Source organism: Pristiophorus japonicus, chromosome 22 (assembly GCF_044704955.1).
Source record: "Pristiophorus japonicus isolate sPriJap1 chromosome 22, sPriJap1.hap1, whole genome shotgun sequence".
Classification (NCBI taxonomy): domain Eukaryota; kingdom Metazoa; phylum Chordata; class Chondrichthyes; family Pristiophoridae; genus Pristiophorus; species Pristiophorus japonicus.
The window spans coordinates 41,446,676-41,460,818 of record NC_091998.1 but is presented as its reverse complement, the minus strand read 5'-3'; the positions used below and the strand labels follow the sequence as shown (position 1 = coordinate 41,460,818).

The window sequence follows — 14,143 nt, the reverse complement described above, 5'->3', positions numbered from 1 at the left end:
TAGTCCCTCGAGGAAGACTTGCTTCCACTCTAAAAGTGAGTTCTCAGGTGACTGAACAGTCCAATACGGGAATTACAGTCTCTGTCACAGGTGGGACAGAAAGTGGTTGAAGGAAAGGGAGGGTGGGACTGATTTGCCGCACGCTTCTTCCGCTGCCTGCGCTTGTTTTCTGCATGCTCTCGGTGACGAGACTCGAGGTTCTCAGAGCCCTCCCAGATGCACTTCCTCCACTTAGGGCAGTCTTTGGCCAGGGACTCCCAGGTGTCGGTGGGGGTGTTGCACTTTATCAGGGAGGCTTTGAGGGTGTCCTTGAAACCTTTCCTCTGCCCACCTGGGGCTCATTTGCCGTGAAGGAGTTCCGAGTAGAGCGCTTGCTTTGGGAGTCTTGTGTCTGGCATGCGGACAATGTGGCCCGCCAACGGAGCTGGTCGAGTGTGGTCAGTGCTTCGATGCTGGGGATGTTGGCCTGGTCGAGAACACTAACGTTGGTGCGTCTGTCCTCCCAAGAGATTTGCAGGATCTTGCGGCGACTGTATCTTCATAATTGAGATAAAAATGAATTGCTTTCTCCCATTGAACCATGCACCAGTAAGAGTCTGCACTCCAGCCCCACAACCTCCATAGCTGTCTGCGCTCCTCTAATTCTGCCCTCCTGAGCATCCCTGATTATAATCGCTCAACCATCGGTGGCCGTGCCTCCTGTTGCCTGGGCTCCAAGCTCTGGAACTTCGTGCCTAAACCTCTCCGCCTCTCTACCTCTCTTTCCTCCTTCAAGCTGCTCCTTAAAATCTACCTCTTTGACCAATCTTTTGGTCAGCTACCCTAATTTCTCCTTATGTGGCTTGGTGTCAAATTTTTAAAAATCTCATAACACTCCTGTGGAGCGCCTTGGGACGTTTCACTATGTTAAAGGCGCTATATAAATACAAGTTGGTGTTGTAAAACAGATTATCTGGTTATTGATCACATTGCTGTTTGTGGGATCTTGCTGTGTGCAAATTGGTCCCCGTTTCCATATTACAACAGTGACTACGCTTCAAAAAAAGTACTTAATTAACTGTATAAATAAAAGTTAGGCTGTAAAGCAGTTTGGGACGTCTGGTGGCCGTGCCAGGCACTGTATGAATGCAGTCTATGTTGTGACGAGAGATTGGTGTGCATTGCACAAGGACGGTGAGCAGGGGGCGCAGTGAAGGCAGTTTGCGGCTGGGGAGGGCGCGCATGCGTTCCCGCAGCACTCGGATGATGAATGGACGAGAAGCGGAACCGCATCAGGAAGCGAGCGCTGCAGAGGGGGAGAGTACTTGCAGAATCTGTGTGTGTGTGTGCGCGCGCGCGCAGATTGCAGGGTAGAGTCGGCGCTGGTGGATTAACCCGATTGCACCTGTAACCTGCACACCCCGCCCTCGCCTTCCTTGCATAAACGAAGTTAAGGACAAGATGCGTCGCTCCCTGCGCTGTTGAAGCAAAGGCAACGCCTGGCTCCCCTGCTGCTGGGAAACCACTGGCTGGGCTGGGCTGGACTGGACTGGGACGGGCAGAAGGCAAGAACATGGCTCGAACTTTAAGGAAATACTCCGCTGCCTTGTTGTTTACTTTCGCTGCACCCCTCTGCCTGGTAATAGCAAGGATCGGTGAGTTACTGGGAACAGCAGAGCCTCTCGAAATAGCACTGCTCTCTCCACAACCTCCAGGGCTCCATTAAGGAATTGTCCAAGTGTGTTTTTATAAAGATCAGTTCTCCTGTATAATTACTGTACGTTCTCGCTGACATGTTGAAGCAATTTTAAAGTGGCGCTTACTGTAATCTTTTGTAGAGAGGGTGAAAGCATTTTGTTTTTGTTGGTACTTTTTGAACTTGTGCCATATTCGAGACTGACCTTAATCCTCTCGCGGGCTGATAAACGCAGAGGATTTGGTGCCCCATGCCAAGGTGAAAGAGTGCAGATAGTTGGTTTGCCCAGGGAAAGGACCCTTGCCCACACAGCATCTTGGGGTTGTAGGAGGTGGCATCACATACTGATGGTCCCTGTGGGCAGAAGATGCCAGGATGAGATCAATTAGTGCTAGAAGGAGGAAACCTCTCCTTTCTGTATTCCACATTATTAACGGTTTGATTTTGGCCTCTCTGATCTGGTGCTAATTTTCCTTCTTAACTTGACTCCCCCTTGTGGGATCGTTCTACTAATTCTAGAGAGGGGCCGACTCATTAGAGCAATTCCCTATAGCAGAAGTGATGGGTTAGGGTAACTCCCGTCATGTCCCACCTTGCCACTGGTGGAATAACACTGACCCTGTGGTTAATTTTTAAATAGAGCAACTGACCCCATCCTATTGCCTGAATAGAGACTTGCATTAATATAGCACCTTTCACGACCATCGGACGTCTCAAAGCACTTTACAGCCAATGAACTACTTTTGGAGTGTAGTCACTGTTGTAATGTGGGAAACGCGGCAGCCAATTTGTACACAGCAAGCTCCCACAGACAGCAATGTGATAATGAGCAGATAATCTGTTTTTTTTGTTATGTTGAATGAGGGATAAACATTGGCCAGGACACTGGGGATAACTCCCCTGCTCTTCTTTGAAATTGTGCCATGGGATCTTTTATGTCCACGTGCGAGAGTAGACAGGGCCTTGGTTTAACATCTTATCTGAAGGGCAGCACCTCTGACGGTGCAGCACTCCCCAGCACTGCACTGTGGGAGTGTCAGCCTGGATATATGGCTCAAGTCCCTGGAGCAGGACTTGAACCCACAACCTTGTGACTCAGAGGTGAGAGTGCTACCCACTGAGCCACAGCTGACTGAATAAGGGAATGGTAGCTGAAAATGCAAGGGGGAGGGAGGAAGCTGCCTTTGGAATGGGAATTTAAAAATCACTTCCATCTGAGGATGATTGTGGGTGAGACTATTTAAGGCAGAAGTTCAGATCTGTTTGATCAAAGTCAGCTTTCATCTCTTTCCTCTAGTTCTACGGAGACCAAATGATGTCAACTGCTGTTCATTAAGTTCCGAGAAAGCTCTCTGATTCTGAAGGCACTTAAGCCTTGACATTCGATTTTTAAAAAAAACAAGGCAGTTGCAATTTCCAGTATCCTAACTGTAGTTTATGGGTGTGGTTGGCATTGTGCAACACTGCTTGAAAGAACTTGTGTTTTTTTTTTAAAAAGAACAGAAAATATGTGTCCCTTGATTGCAATGGAACGGAATCGCAGGCGGTGCGTATAACGGGCGACCAATCTGATTGTATTGCGCCCCCGCCTGAGATGAATTTCTAGGCCACGATGTTGAATTGCAGGCATTGTGAGAGAAAGTCATGGGCTCTGCTTAAACCCGTGTTGTTTTTTGGACTTTTTTTTTATTACATGGAAGTGTAGTTTTACCCAAAGATTAAGTGAAACCGAATTTAACAATTTGTGGAAGATGTCAGTTTAAAAAAAAATGAGTAAAATACTTGCTGGCGAAATCCTGTGTTTAATCCTGCAGATGACTGCTGCAATGTGCCAACATGTTGCTGAGTAATTTCATTCATTTTATTTGCTAATGATGAACTAATTGATGTGGGGGTGTTCTATCAGCTTCCATAGGAAGACGGGAACAGAAGTAAACCATTCTGCCCCTCGGTGTCAGCCGTGGCTCAGTGGGCAGCACTCTCACCTTTGAGTCAGGAGGTTGTGGGCTCAAGTTCCACTCCAGGGACTTTAGCAAATAAAATCTAGGTTGACACTTCAGCACAGTGCTGAGGGAGTGCTGCAGTGTTGGAGATGCCATCTTTCGGATGAGACGTTAAACCGAGGTCTGTCTGCCCTCTCAGGTGGACGTAAAAGATCCCATGGCACTGTTTCGAAGAAGAGCAGGGGAGTTATCCCCGGTGTTCTGGCCAATATTTATCCCTCAATCAACATCATTAAAAACAGATTATCTGGTCATTATCACATTGCTGTTTGTGGGAGCTTGCTGTGCGTAAATTGGCTGCTGCGTGACTACAATTCAAAAGTACTTCATTGGCTGTAAAGCACTTTGAGATGTCCTGAGGTTGTGGACAGCGCTAAATGCAAGTCTTTCTTTTTTCCCTCAAGCCTCTGTCATTTCATTAGCTCAAGGCTGACCTGGTCATCAACTCCATTTATTCGCCTTTGATCCATATCCCGAGCCACGAGCACGATAGCTGCTGTACAAAGAGAAAAGCTCATTCTCGTGCTGCAACAAATGATTAAACACACAAAACCCAAACTGTTACAGTTGGTTGTGTAATACACAGGTAAACCTGTTTTATTACAGTAATTTAGATTCGACTTCAAAAATAATTTATTGGCTGTGAAGTGTTTGGAGAGCTCTTAGCGCGTGAATGGTGCTCAATGAATACAAGTTCCTCCTTCCTGCACCTATTAATCTTATGAGTTTGTGTTTTTTTTAAAAAGGGAGGACTTGCATTTACGACCACCGGACCTCTCAAAATGCTTTACAGCCAATGAAGTGCTTTTGAAGCGTAGTCACTTGTGGGAAACGCGGCAACCAATTTGCGCACAGCAAGCTCCCACAAACTGCAATGTGATGATGACCAGAGAAACTATTTTTGTGATGTTGATTGAGGGATAAATATTGGCCAGGCCACTGAGGAGAATTCCGCTGCTCTTCTTCGAAATAGTGCCATGGGATCTTTTACGTCCACCTGGGAAAGCAGATGGGGCCTTGGTTTAACGTCTCATCCGAAAGACGGCACCTCCGACAGTGCAGCACTCCCCTGGAGTGTCAGCCTAGATTTATGTGCTTGAGTCCCTGGAGTGGGACTTGAACCCACAACCTTCTGACTCAGAGGTAAGTGTGCTGCCCACTGAGCCAAGGCTGCAGTGTTTTGTGAATGTTCCTGGAGACCCCTGTCCTGACTTACACAGGATCCGGCAAGCTGTCCAAGGAACACCATGCTTATTTGTGTTAGCGTGTTTATATTAATGAAGGAAATTATATGCTTGTAAAAAAAAACAATGACTTGCACTTCTATAGCGCCTTTCACGACCTCCGGACGTCCCAAAGCTCTTTACAGCCAATGAAGTATTTTTGAAGTGTAGTCACTGTTGTAATGTGGGAAATGTGGCAGCCATTTTGTGCACAGCAAGCTCTCACACACAGCAATATGATAATGACCAGATAATCTCTTTTAGAGATGTTGATTGAGGGTTAGATATTGGCCAGGACACTGATGATAACTTGCCTATTCTTCTTTGAAATAGAGCCATGGGATCTTTCACATCCGGCAGATGGGGGTCTCAGTCTCTTCTGAAAGATGGCACCTCCGACAGTGCAGCACTCCCTCAGCACTGCACTGGGAGTGTCAGCCTAGATTTATGTGCTCGAGTTCCTAGAGTGGGACTTAAACCCACAACCTTCTGACTCAGAGGCAAAGGGCTACCCACTGAACCACAGGTGACACTTGCAATGCAACACATACAGAATTCTGTTTGTTTATTTGAATTATATTTCTTAAAAATGAAAGCCAAAAAAAAGAGCATTTACTTATTATACAAACGATGCACGTTGGGATTATGGTGGCTGCGTTGGAAACTCTGGCTTGCAACATGGCCCACAATCTGAATGTCAGCACTACGAGCATTCAGGCTGACTCTACTCTGATTATTTTCTCTGCTGTTTTCCAGATTTCTTTTTTGTTGGGGTGGGGGGCAATGGAATTGTACTTTGAGGAGTAATGCACTCAAAGCATCATGGTTTCTGATGAGATAATTCATAATATTTAACTTTGGAAATGCAGCTCGATGCATAAGGTAAAGAAAATTTCTTGACAAAATTAATTCTCATTTGGAGAAGCTCACGTGGGGAAGCATGGGTTAATAAGGGACAGCCAACATGGATTTGTTAAAGGTAAGTCGTGTCTGACTAACCCGATTGAGTTTTTTGATGAGGGTTGGTGCAGTAGACGTTATGTGTATATATGGACTTTCAAAAGGCATTTGATGAAGTGCCACATAACAAACTTATTCGGAAATTAGAAGCACATGGTATTAAAGGGACAGTGGTAACCTGGCTATGTATTTGGCTAAGAGACAGGAGGCAAAGAGTACTGGTGAACAGTTGTTTTTCTGACTGGAAGGAAGTATGCAGTAGGGTCACCCAGAGGTCAGTATTAGGATCATTGCTTTCTCGTTGTATATAAAGGACCTGGACTTTGGTATAGGGCATAGAATTTCAAAGTTTGGGGATGATACAAAACTTGGCAGCGTAGTGAGCAGGATAGTAGCAGACCTCAGGAGGACATAGACAGACCGGTGAAATGGGCAGATACATGGCAGATGCAGTTTAATGCAGATAAGTGTGAAGTGATGCACACTGGGAGAAACAACATGGCAGCACAATCTAAATGGAACTATTTTGAGGAGAATGCAAGAACAGAGGGACCTGGGGATGCGTAAATCTTTAAAGGTGGCTAAACTTTTAAAGGTGGTTCGGTCTCAGCTGCAGTATTGTGTACAATCCTGAGCACCACACTTTAGGATGGATGTCAAGGCCCCGGAGAGGGTACTGAGGAGGTTTACCTGGATGGGACCAGGGATGAGGGACTTCAGTGATGTGGCGAGATTGGAGAAGCTGGGGTTGTTCTCCTTGGAGCAGAGAAGGTTAAGGGAAGACCTAATATTCAAAATTTATGAGGAGGTTTGGTAGAATAAGTAGGAAGCAACTGTTTCCTCAGTAACCAGAGGTCATAGATATAAAATAATTGACAAAAGAACTAGAGGGCAAATTAAGAGAATTATTTTCACACACAAGGTTATGACGACCTGGAATGCACTACCTGAAAGGGTGGTGGAACCAGATTCTATGGACGTGTACTTGAAGAGCACTAATTTGCAGGGTTATGGGGAAAAAGCTGGGGTGTGGGAATAAATTGGACAGCTCTTTCAAAGAGCCGGTACAGACACGACAGGTCGAATGGCTGTAGGATTCTATGACCTGACTGCATGTTCTAACGCACTTGAGGCTAAATTTTTGGAACCAATTTGTTCTATATGCCTCTTAAAGATTATGAAGGAAATTCAGTTCCTTTTTGTTTGCTGTTAGTGGTGAAATTGTAAATGTGATTATGAAGAATGTAGTTATGATTTTGATAAATTCACCAACTCTCAGTGGGGAGCGGTTAATGCAAGGTAGCATGGGTTGGCGAATCAGTTGACTCCTTATTAGTAATGGGGATTGGTGAATTTACCCGACAGTGAATAGAGGAAGTTTCCTCCATAGTCTAGTGCCATTCCTCTTTCTTAATCACCTTAAATCAGTAAATTTTCAGACACTGCACCATTTCTTCGCATGGGCACCTAAACCATTTTAGTCAGCACATCGACTGAAACTACCTTGCCCACATTTCGTTCCACTTCCAAATTGTGTTTGGTTATTGTCTGAGTTGCACTTCAGTGTTGTTGTGGAAGATATCAAGGGGTCAAAATTGCCCTGTTTTGCGACGCCCGGTAGCGCCTCTTTCCGACCCACAGTGGAAATTGCCCAGTGCCTCGCGAGGCTGCCGCGAGTGGTGTCAGCGCCCGCCTCGTGTATTGCGAACCGACGTGACCTCCCCTTGTGGGCAGAAGTTAAAGGGGAGGTTGGGAGCACCTCGCGCCGCCATCTTGCCGGTTTTGCCGACTCATCAGTCAGCTTGACCTCTCTTTCGGTTGCGTGGTCAGGGCCGCCATCGTGCAGCCCGGCACTCCGTTTTGGCTGCCGGGGTGCGGCCTCGGCACCACACCACCCTGGTGGTCCGGTGGAGGCCATCAGAGGCCGTGCAAAGTGCGCAGCGGCCCTCCCATGTAACCGAAGGGGAAGAGTGTTGAAACGCATCAGCGCTAGGTGGAGCAGCCGTGAGGCGCTGGCCATCGCGCCCCAGTAGTGCCCTGGAACCCGCCCCAAGAGGAAGTGGAGCGCGCGAGATTGGGCTCCACTTCCTCTGAGGGGCGGTAACCGCAATCCGCGCCAGGCAAGGAAGTCCCACCCCGACCGCTAAATTGCGGTTACCGCCCCTCCCGAGTCGGTTACCCCTGTAATCGGGGCAATGAGGAATTTCTCTCCCCAACATTTTAGTGTTATTAAAACAGACACTGCTGGAAATCTCAGCAGGTCAGGCAGCATCTGTGGAGAGGAAGCAGAGTTAACTTTTCAGGTTGATGACTCTTCGTCAGTTCTCTCTGCCTTAGGTCAAGGCAGTTCTCGACTTGTGCTTTCCCCCTTGTCATCGAACGGGCAGCTGCATAAAACTGGGACATGACATTTGCTTTGTGGACTTACTGTTTCAAAATCTATATGTCCTGTTTCTGCTGTGAGTGTTTAAATCTGGATTGGGGACGCCACAGTCATGAGATTTCTTGTGTTCCGGAGTGGTAGGAAGCATATGTTTGGCTGGGATACTCACAAAACGAGTCCCTCATCTGTCATAGTGCAGGGAATGTGAGGGTGAGTCATTCCAGTCCAGCCTCGTGCATCTCCTGATGAGAATCAGTTTGGGCGTTGATATCCAAGTTTGGATTTGTAAAGGGTCTAACAAACCAAAATGAATTTTTGAGGAGGTAACTGAAGTAGTAAACAGAGGGAATGTCTATGGTTGTAGTTTATATGGACTTCCAGAAGGCATTGAGTAATGTTCCACATAAGAGACTATTGGCTACAATTAAAGCTCATGGAATTGAAGACCTGGTTAGGATATTGGTGAGGCGATAGAAGATGAAGAGTAGGGATAATGGGTATGTACTTGAATTGGAAGGAAGTGATTGGTTATGTCCCACAAGGATCTGAGCTGGGGCCACAACTATTCACTATATTTATTAACGACTTAGATAACACAATAGAGAGCCATATATCCAAGTTTGCTGATGACACAACGATTGCCGATATAGGAAGTAGTGTAGACGGGAGTGTAAAATTACGAAGAGACAATGATTGATTAAGTTAGTGCGCAAAACAGGGCAGATGGATTTCAACTCCGGTAAGTGTGAGATCATCCATTTTGGACCAAAAAAGGATAGATCTGAGTATTTAAATGGTGAAAAGCCAGCAGCAGTGCAAATACAAAGATATTTAGGGATCCATGTGCATAGATCACTAAAATGTAGTTGTCAGGTACAAAAAATAATCAAAAGGGCTAATTGAATGTTATCCTTTGTAATTAGAGGGCTAGAATATAAAAGGGAGGATGTTTTGCTACAGCTACAGGAAGCCCTGGTTAGACCACATCTGGAGCACTGTGTACAGCTCTGGGCACTACACCCTAGAAAGGAGATATTGGCCTTGGAGAGAGTGTAGCGCAGATTCACTAGAATGCTACCAGAGCTCCAAGGGTTAGACTATGAGATTATAGAAACTAGGCTTGTATTCCCTGGAATATAGAAGGTTATGTGTTGATTTGATCGAGGGTTTTAGGATTTTATAAGGAATTGATAGGGTAGCTTGAGAGACATTTTCCGCTGGTGGGGGAGGGGGGGGGGGTCTAAGGACAAGGCGACATATCCTCAAAATCCGAGCCAGGCCATTCAGGAGAGAAGCTAGGAATCACTTCTTAACGCAAAGGCTGGTAGAATTGTGGAACACTTTCCCACAAAAAGCAGTAGATGCTAGCTGAAACAATAATTTCAACTCTGAGATCGATAGATTTTTGCTAGGCATGGGTGTAAAAGGATATGAAGCCAAGGCGGGTAGATGGAGTTAAGATACAGATCAGCCATGATCTCATTGACTGGCGGAACAGGCCCGAGGGACTGAATAGCCTACTCCTGTTCCTATGTTACAGTGCATTCACACTCCAGAAGGTTAGCATTGAAACTATTTCATAGTGATGCTGAACTAATTCTGAAATAGAGTGAGATCCCTTTCTTCTGACATTAGAATCAGACTGCAGGTGCAAAGAAAAATGCTTCACACTGTCGTGTAAATGCACCCTTACGTTCCACCCGTGCAAATATTGTGCAATCAAATTTTGCAGAGTTAGCATTGCAGAATTCAAAGAAGCCTACTCGCGAATTGTACTATGAGGTTTGGTAGGTCTTTTCCATTCCCATCTCTGGGAGGTGTAGGACGTAGAGAAAGAGCCAAGTGCATCTGACCCATTTTACGGAAGCAAATCCATTGTTCTTCAATTCTTGCTTGTTTCTTCGTCTGCCCTCTGTGGTCAGAGTGACCGTGCTCCACTATCGGGGGTGGCATACCTGTGAAACAAACATGAAAGAATAGGGTGAAGGCTGGGTCCACAGTTCAAGACCCCTCTTTCCCCCCCCCGCCCCCCCCCCCCCCCCCCCCCAAACGTCCAGTATGCGGGAGCACTGGTGAAATAAAACCTACCAAGATAAATATTATGGTTGTCCGGCCCGGTCAACTGTTAATGCTTGGACAAATGGCTCACGCCCTCCCTCTTATGCTTATTTAAAAATGTTGACAGGATGAATCAAAGCTGCAAACTCACTTGGTAGGGGTGTTATTCCTTTGATGAGTAAGGGAACACCTGTCCATTAAAAGCGGAATCTGGTATGAGTCACCATTGTCTCTGTAGTCCGAGTTGATGATAATCTCTAAATCTCCAGTGGAGGCAGTTGGAACTAAAAATAATTCAAAGCCTATCAGCCAAGTCTAAATTTAAATTGAGACTACTGTGGGCCGCAGAGCTCAGTGAGTGAGAAATTTGTTCCCAGTATATCCACAAGCAGTTTCAACGTCGTCCTGATTTGAGGGTCTCTGTGCTGATTTGAGGTTTGATTTCTCCATCTCCCCTCTCCACGTGTGATGCACAATCTTCTACGACGGAGACTGTGTACGCCACCTGGTTGAAGGCCTCTGGCAGAGCTGCCTGTGAGTGGGTGAGTTTCTGAGTGAGTGCCACCCCAGGTGACTTGCCTTCTGCTTGTCTCGCTCTCTTCTCCCTGTGGGGAGCCAGCAGCTGTCAGCTGAGTGATGCTGGAGATCGCCCCCAAGTCCTGCTGCTAAATCCTTCTGGTCCCTTGGAATTTCACGACAACTTTTTAAGGTAAGGATTTGATAAGACTTGTATGAAATCTGATTTAGGAATTGCCTTCATTTGTGGTGCAGGGGGAACGACGCCCAAAAAGGAAACTGTAATGAGTTCCCCTGACGGAACAGTAAATTAATCCAGCGTCCTCCAGCCTCAGATTTACTCCTTGGCCTGCGTTGAGTTAGCTGGCTTCACCTGGGCAGTGTTGGGGCCATCGAGTTGGTTTCAGTGCCCCTGGGTTAGGAGATAGAAAATCAGCCGGGAGTCCCGTTCCTGATCGCTATCCAGCGATCCTCACTGGAAGGACAAATGAGTGGATGTTGGAGAAGGACAGGATTGGGCTTAGCTCTGATGCCAAGACCAAGACCTAGCTCTGTCAAGCCCGTGTGGTGGCTGGTGTGCAACGGCCACCCCATGTTAAAAAAATCCACGCACAAGCATCTTCCACCCTTCAAGATTTAGTTCGGGATCCGGAATATTAGGTCCTTCATTGAACTTTTTGGCGTGGAAGCAAGTCATCCTCGACTCGAGGGATTGCCGATAATGATGATGATGATGCTCCTACACAATTGATGGTCTCCTGATGCTCCTGTTAATCCAATATCCAATATTTATCTCTCAACACCTAAAACAGATTATTTGGCCATTATCAACAACAACTTGTATTTATATAGCGCCTTTACGTAGTAAAACGTCCCAAGGCACTTCACAGGAGTGGTTTCAGACAAAACAAATAAATTTGATCCTGAGCCACATTAGAAGAAATTACGGCAAGAGGTAGGTTTTACGGAGCGTCTTAAAGGAGGAAAGAGAGGTAGAGAGGCAGACGGGTTGAGGGAGGGAGTTCCAGAGCTTAGGGCCTTGGCTGTTGAAGGCACGGCCACCAATGGTTGAGGGATTTATAATCGGGGATGCTCAAGAGGGCAGAATTAGAGGAGCGCAGACATACGACTGTTTGTGGGAGCTTGCCGTGCATAAATGGGCTGCCGTGTTTCCCACATTACAACAGTGACTACACTGCAAAAGTACTTCATTGGCTGTAAAGCGGTTTGAGACGCCTGGTGGTGGTGTTAGGTGCTATATAAATGCAAGTCTATTATTCGGGCTCATGCATGAGTAGTAATGAGTTGGATGAGGTACCCACCATTTAAAAGCTGCTTCAGTCCTCAATCCCCACCCATCTGCTGTAGAACCCTGCGCACAGGGCCCGGCCCAGGGGGCATGTTTAAATTACTCACATTGACGCTGCTGAAACTGGTTTGCTCTGTGCTCCTTTTTCTGATGGATCATATGCTGTGTGGACCTTCGGTGACTGACCAACTGCTTAACTACGCCACTCTTGCCTACGTTCTACTTCAGGATTGCAGTTACACGACTGGGTAGAGGCCAACACATCATTGAGGCCACAACTGCTATGGTGGAGATGAGAAAACAGGAATGTGACGGGCGAACGAGGGGGAGTTCATGTGTTAGCTTATTTGTTTACATACAAATTGGCGGGGATAGTTAACGAGAATTTGGCATCCGTGTTTAGAAAAGAAAAGTATATTGATGAAAGGTAAATCCTGAATTGGTTAAAAGCGAAATGAAAGAAAGGAACAAGCGAGATAAAAAATATTATAAATAACAGAAAAGTATTAGAGAAGTTAGTTAAGCTAAAGAAAGAAAGACTAACATTTATATAGCACCTATCATGACCACCGGACGTAACAAAGCGCTTTACAGCCAATGAAGTACTTTTGGAATGTAGTTACTGTTGTAATGTGGGAAACGCGGCAGCCAATTTGTGTACAGCAAGCTCCCACAAACAGCAACAACCAGATAAACTGTTTTAGTGATGTTAATTGAGGGATAAATATTGGCCAGGACACCGGGGATAACTCCCTTGCTCTTCAAAATAGTGCAGTGGGATCATTTACGTCCACCTGAGAGAGCAGACGGGGCCTCGGTTTAACGTCTCATCTGAAAGACGGCACCTCCGACAGTGCAGCACTCCCTCAGCACTGCACTGGGAGTGTCAGCCTGGATTTTTGTGCACTAGTCCCAGGAGTGGGGTAAAGGAGGATAAAGTGCTAGAGGAACCTGACTGGATACATCTGGGATCTATTGAGTATGGATTTCTGTTGGAGGACTGGAAGTGGACAGTGTAATATCCATTTTCAAAAAGGAGATTGCTACCATGGGTATTTACTGTACAGGCCAGTTAGTACAGCATTTGTGGTAGGGAATATATTGGGATCTTTAATTAAAGATGACATTACTAAATATCCAAATGAAGAGAAAAATATTTAGAAAGAAAGATCATTCTTGATAAACCGACGAGAGTTATTTGAGGAGGTGCCAGATATGGTGGATGGGGATAATGCAGTAAGTGTGGTTTACATTGACTTTCAGAAAGCCTATTACAAGATGCCACGTTAGATAAGATTATGGAATTGGGGGAGAAAATTTGATTAGTAACTGGTTAGAAAAGAGGAAAGAGAGAGCAGACATTCAAGTTAGTTTCTCAGTGGTTGGAAAGAAGGACTTGCATTTATATAGCACCTTTCACAATCTCAGGATCTCCCAAAGCGCTTTACACCCAATGAAGTACTTTTAGGGGCCGAAATTGGTGGGAGTTGCACCTACAGCCGCTGAGGTTCCGGCGGAAATGTAGTTTTTTTGGGGTGATTCCTCCGGAACCACCCATCTGCCGCCCGCGTTCCGCCCGGTGGGAGATTGGTCACGGAGGTTCCGCCGGCGTGACGTTGTGCCGCCCGCCCATGCCGGATAGCGGCCATTTTGGTCAGGGATGCTGGCCTCCAATCGCCCTGCCGTCTGCCAGAAGGACCACTGGCAAAAAGCAGGTCTGAGCTGGCCGTGAGTCGGGCAGCAGGGAGAAGGGCTCCGAGTGCTGCAGCGCTGCACATCACGGGTATCGTGCAGATGCTACAGCATTATGAGTGGGACTGCTGGACAAAAGTTTGCTGTATGTTGCTTCAGTTTATTGATCATGCTCCTGTTTAATTGGTATGTGATAAAAGCGACTAAATTGTGTCTAAGCTGATGGAAACTTTTTTTTTACCTTGCTGAAACACCTTCATTTAGAACCACACTGGCCAAGGCCAAATAATTCTCAAGAACTGAAAAGTATGCAGCATGTCACAT

The 14,143-nt window shown here is 46.2% G+C and overlaps 1 protein-coding gene across 2 annotated transcripts in view; it reads left to right on the top strand.

The window, feature by feature from the left end:
* Nucleotides 1-1,298: 1,298 nt before the first annotated feature.
* The window catches only part of LOC139234964 (disintegrin and metalloproteinase domain-containing protein 9-like), a 126,468-nt gene continuing 113,623 nt past the window's right edge, over nucleotides 1,299-14,143 (top strand). For both annotated transcript variants that reach the window (XM_070865951.1, XM_070865949.1), the window contains exon 1: nucleotides 1,299-1,634. In XM_070865951.1, the coding sequence (XP_070722052.1) occupies nucleotides 1,553-1,634 (82 nt within the window). In that variant the 5' untranslated portion in view covers nucleotides 1,299-1,552. The remainder of the gene's footprint in view (nucleotides 1,635-14,143) is intronic.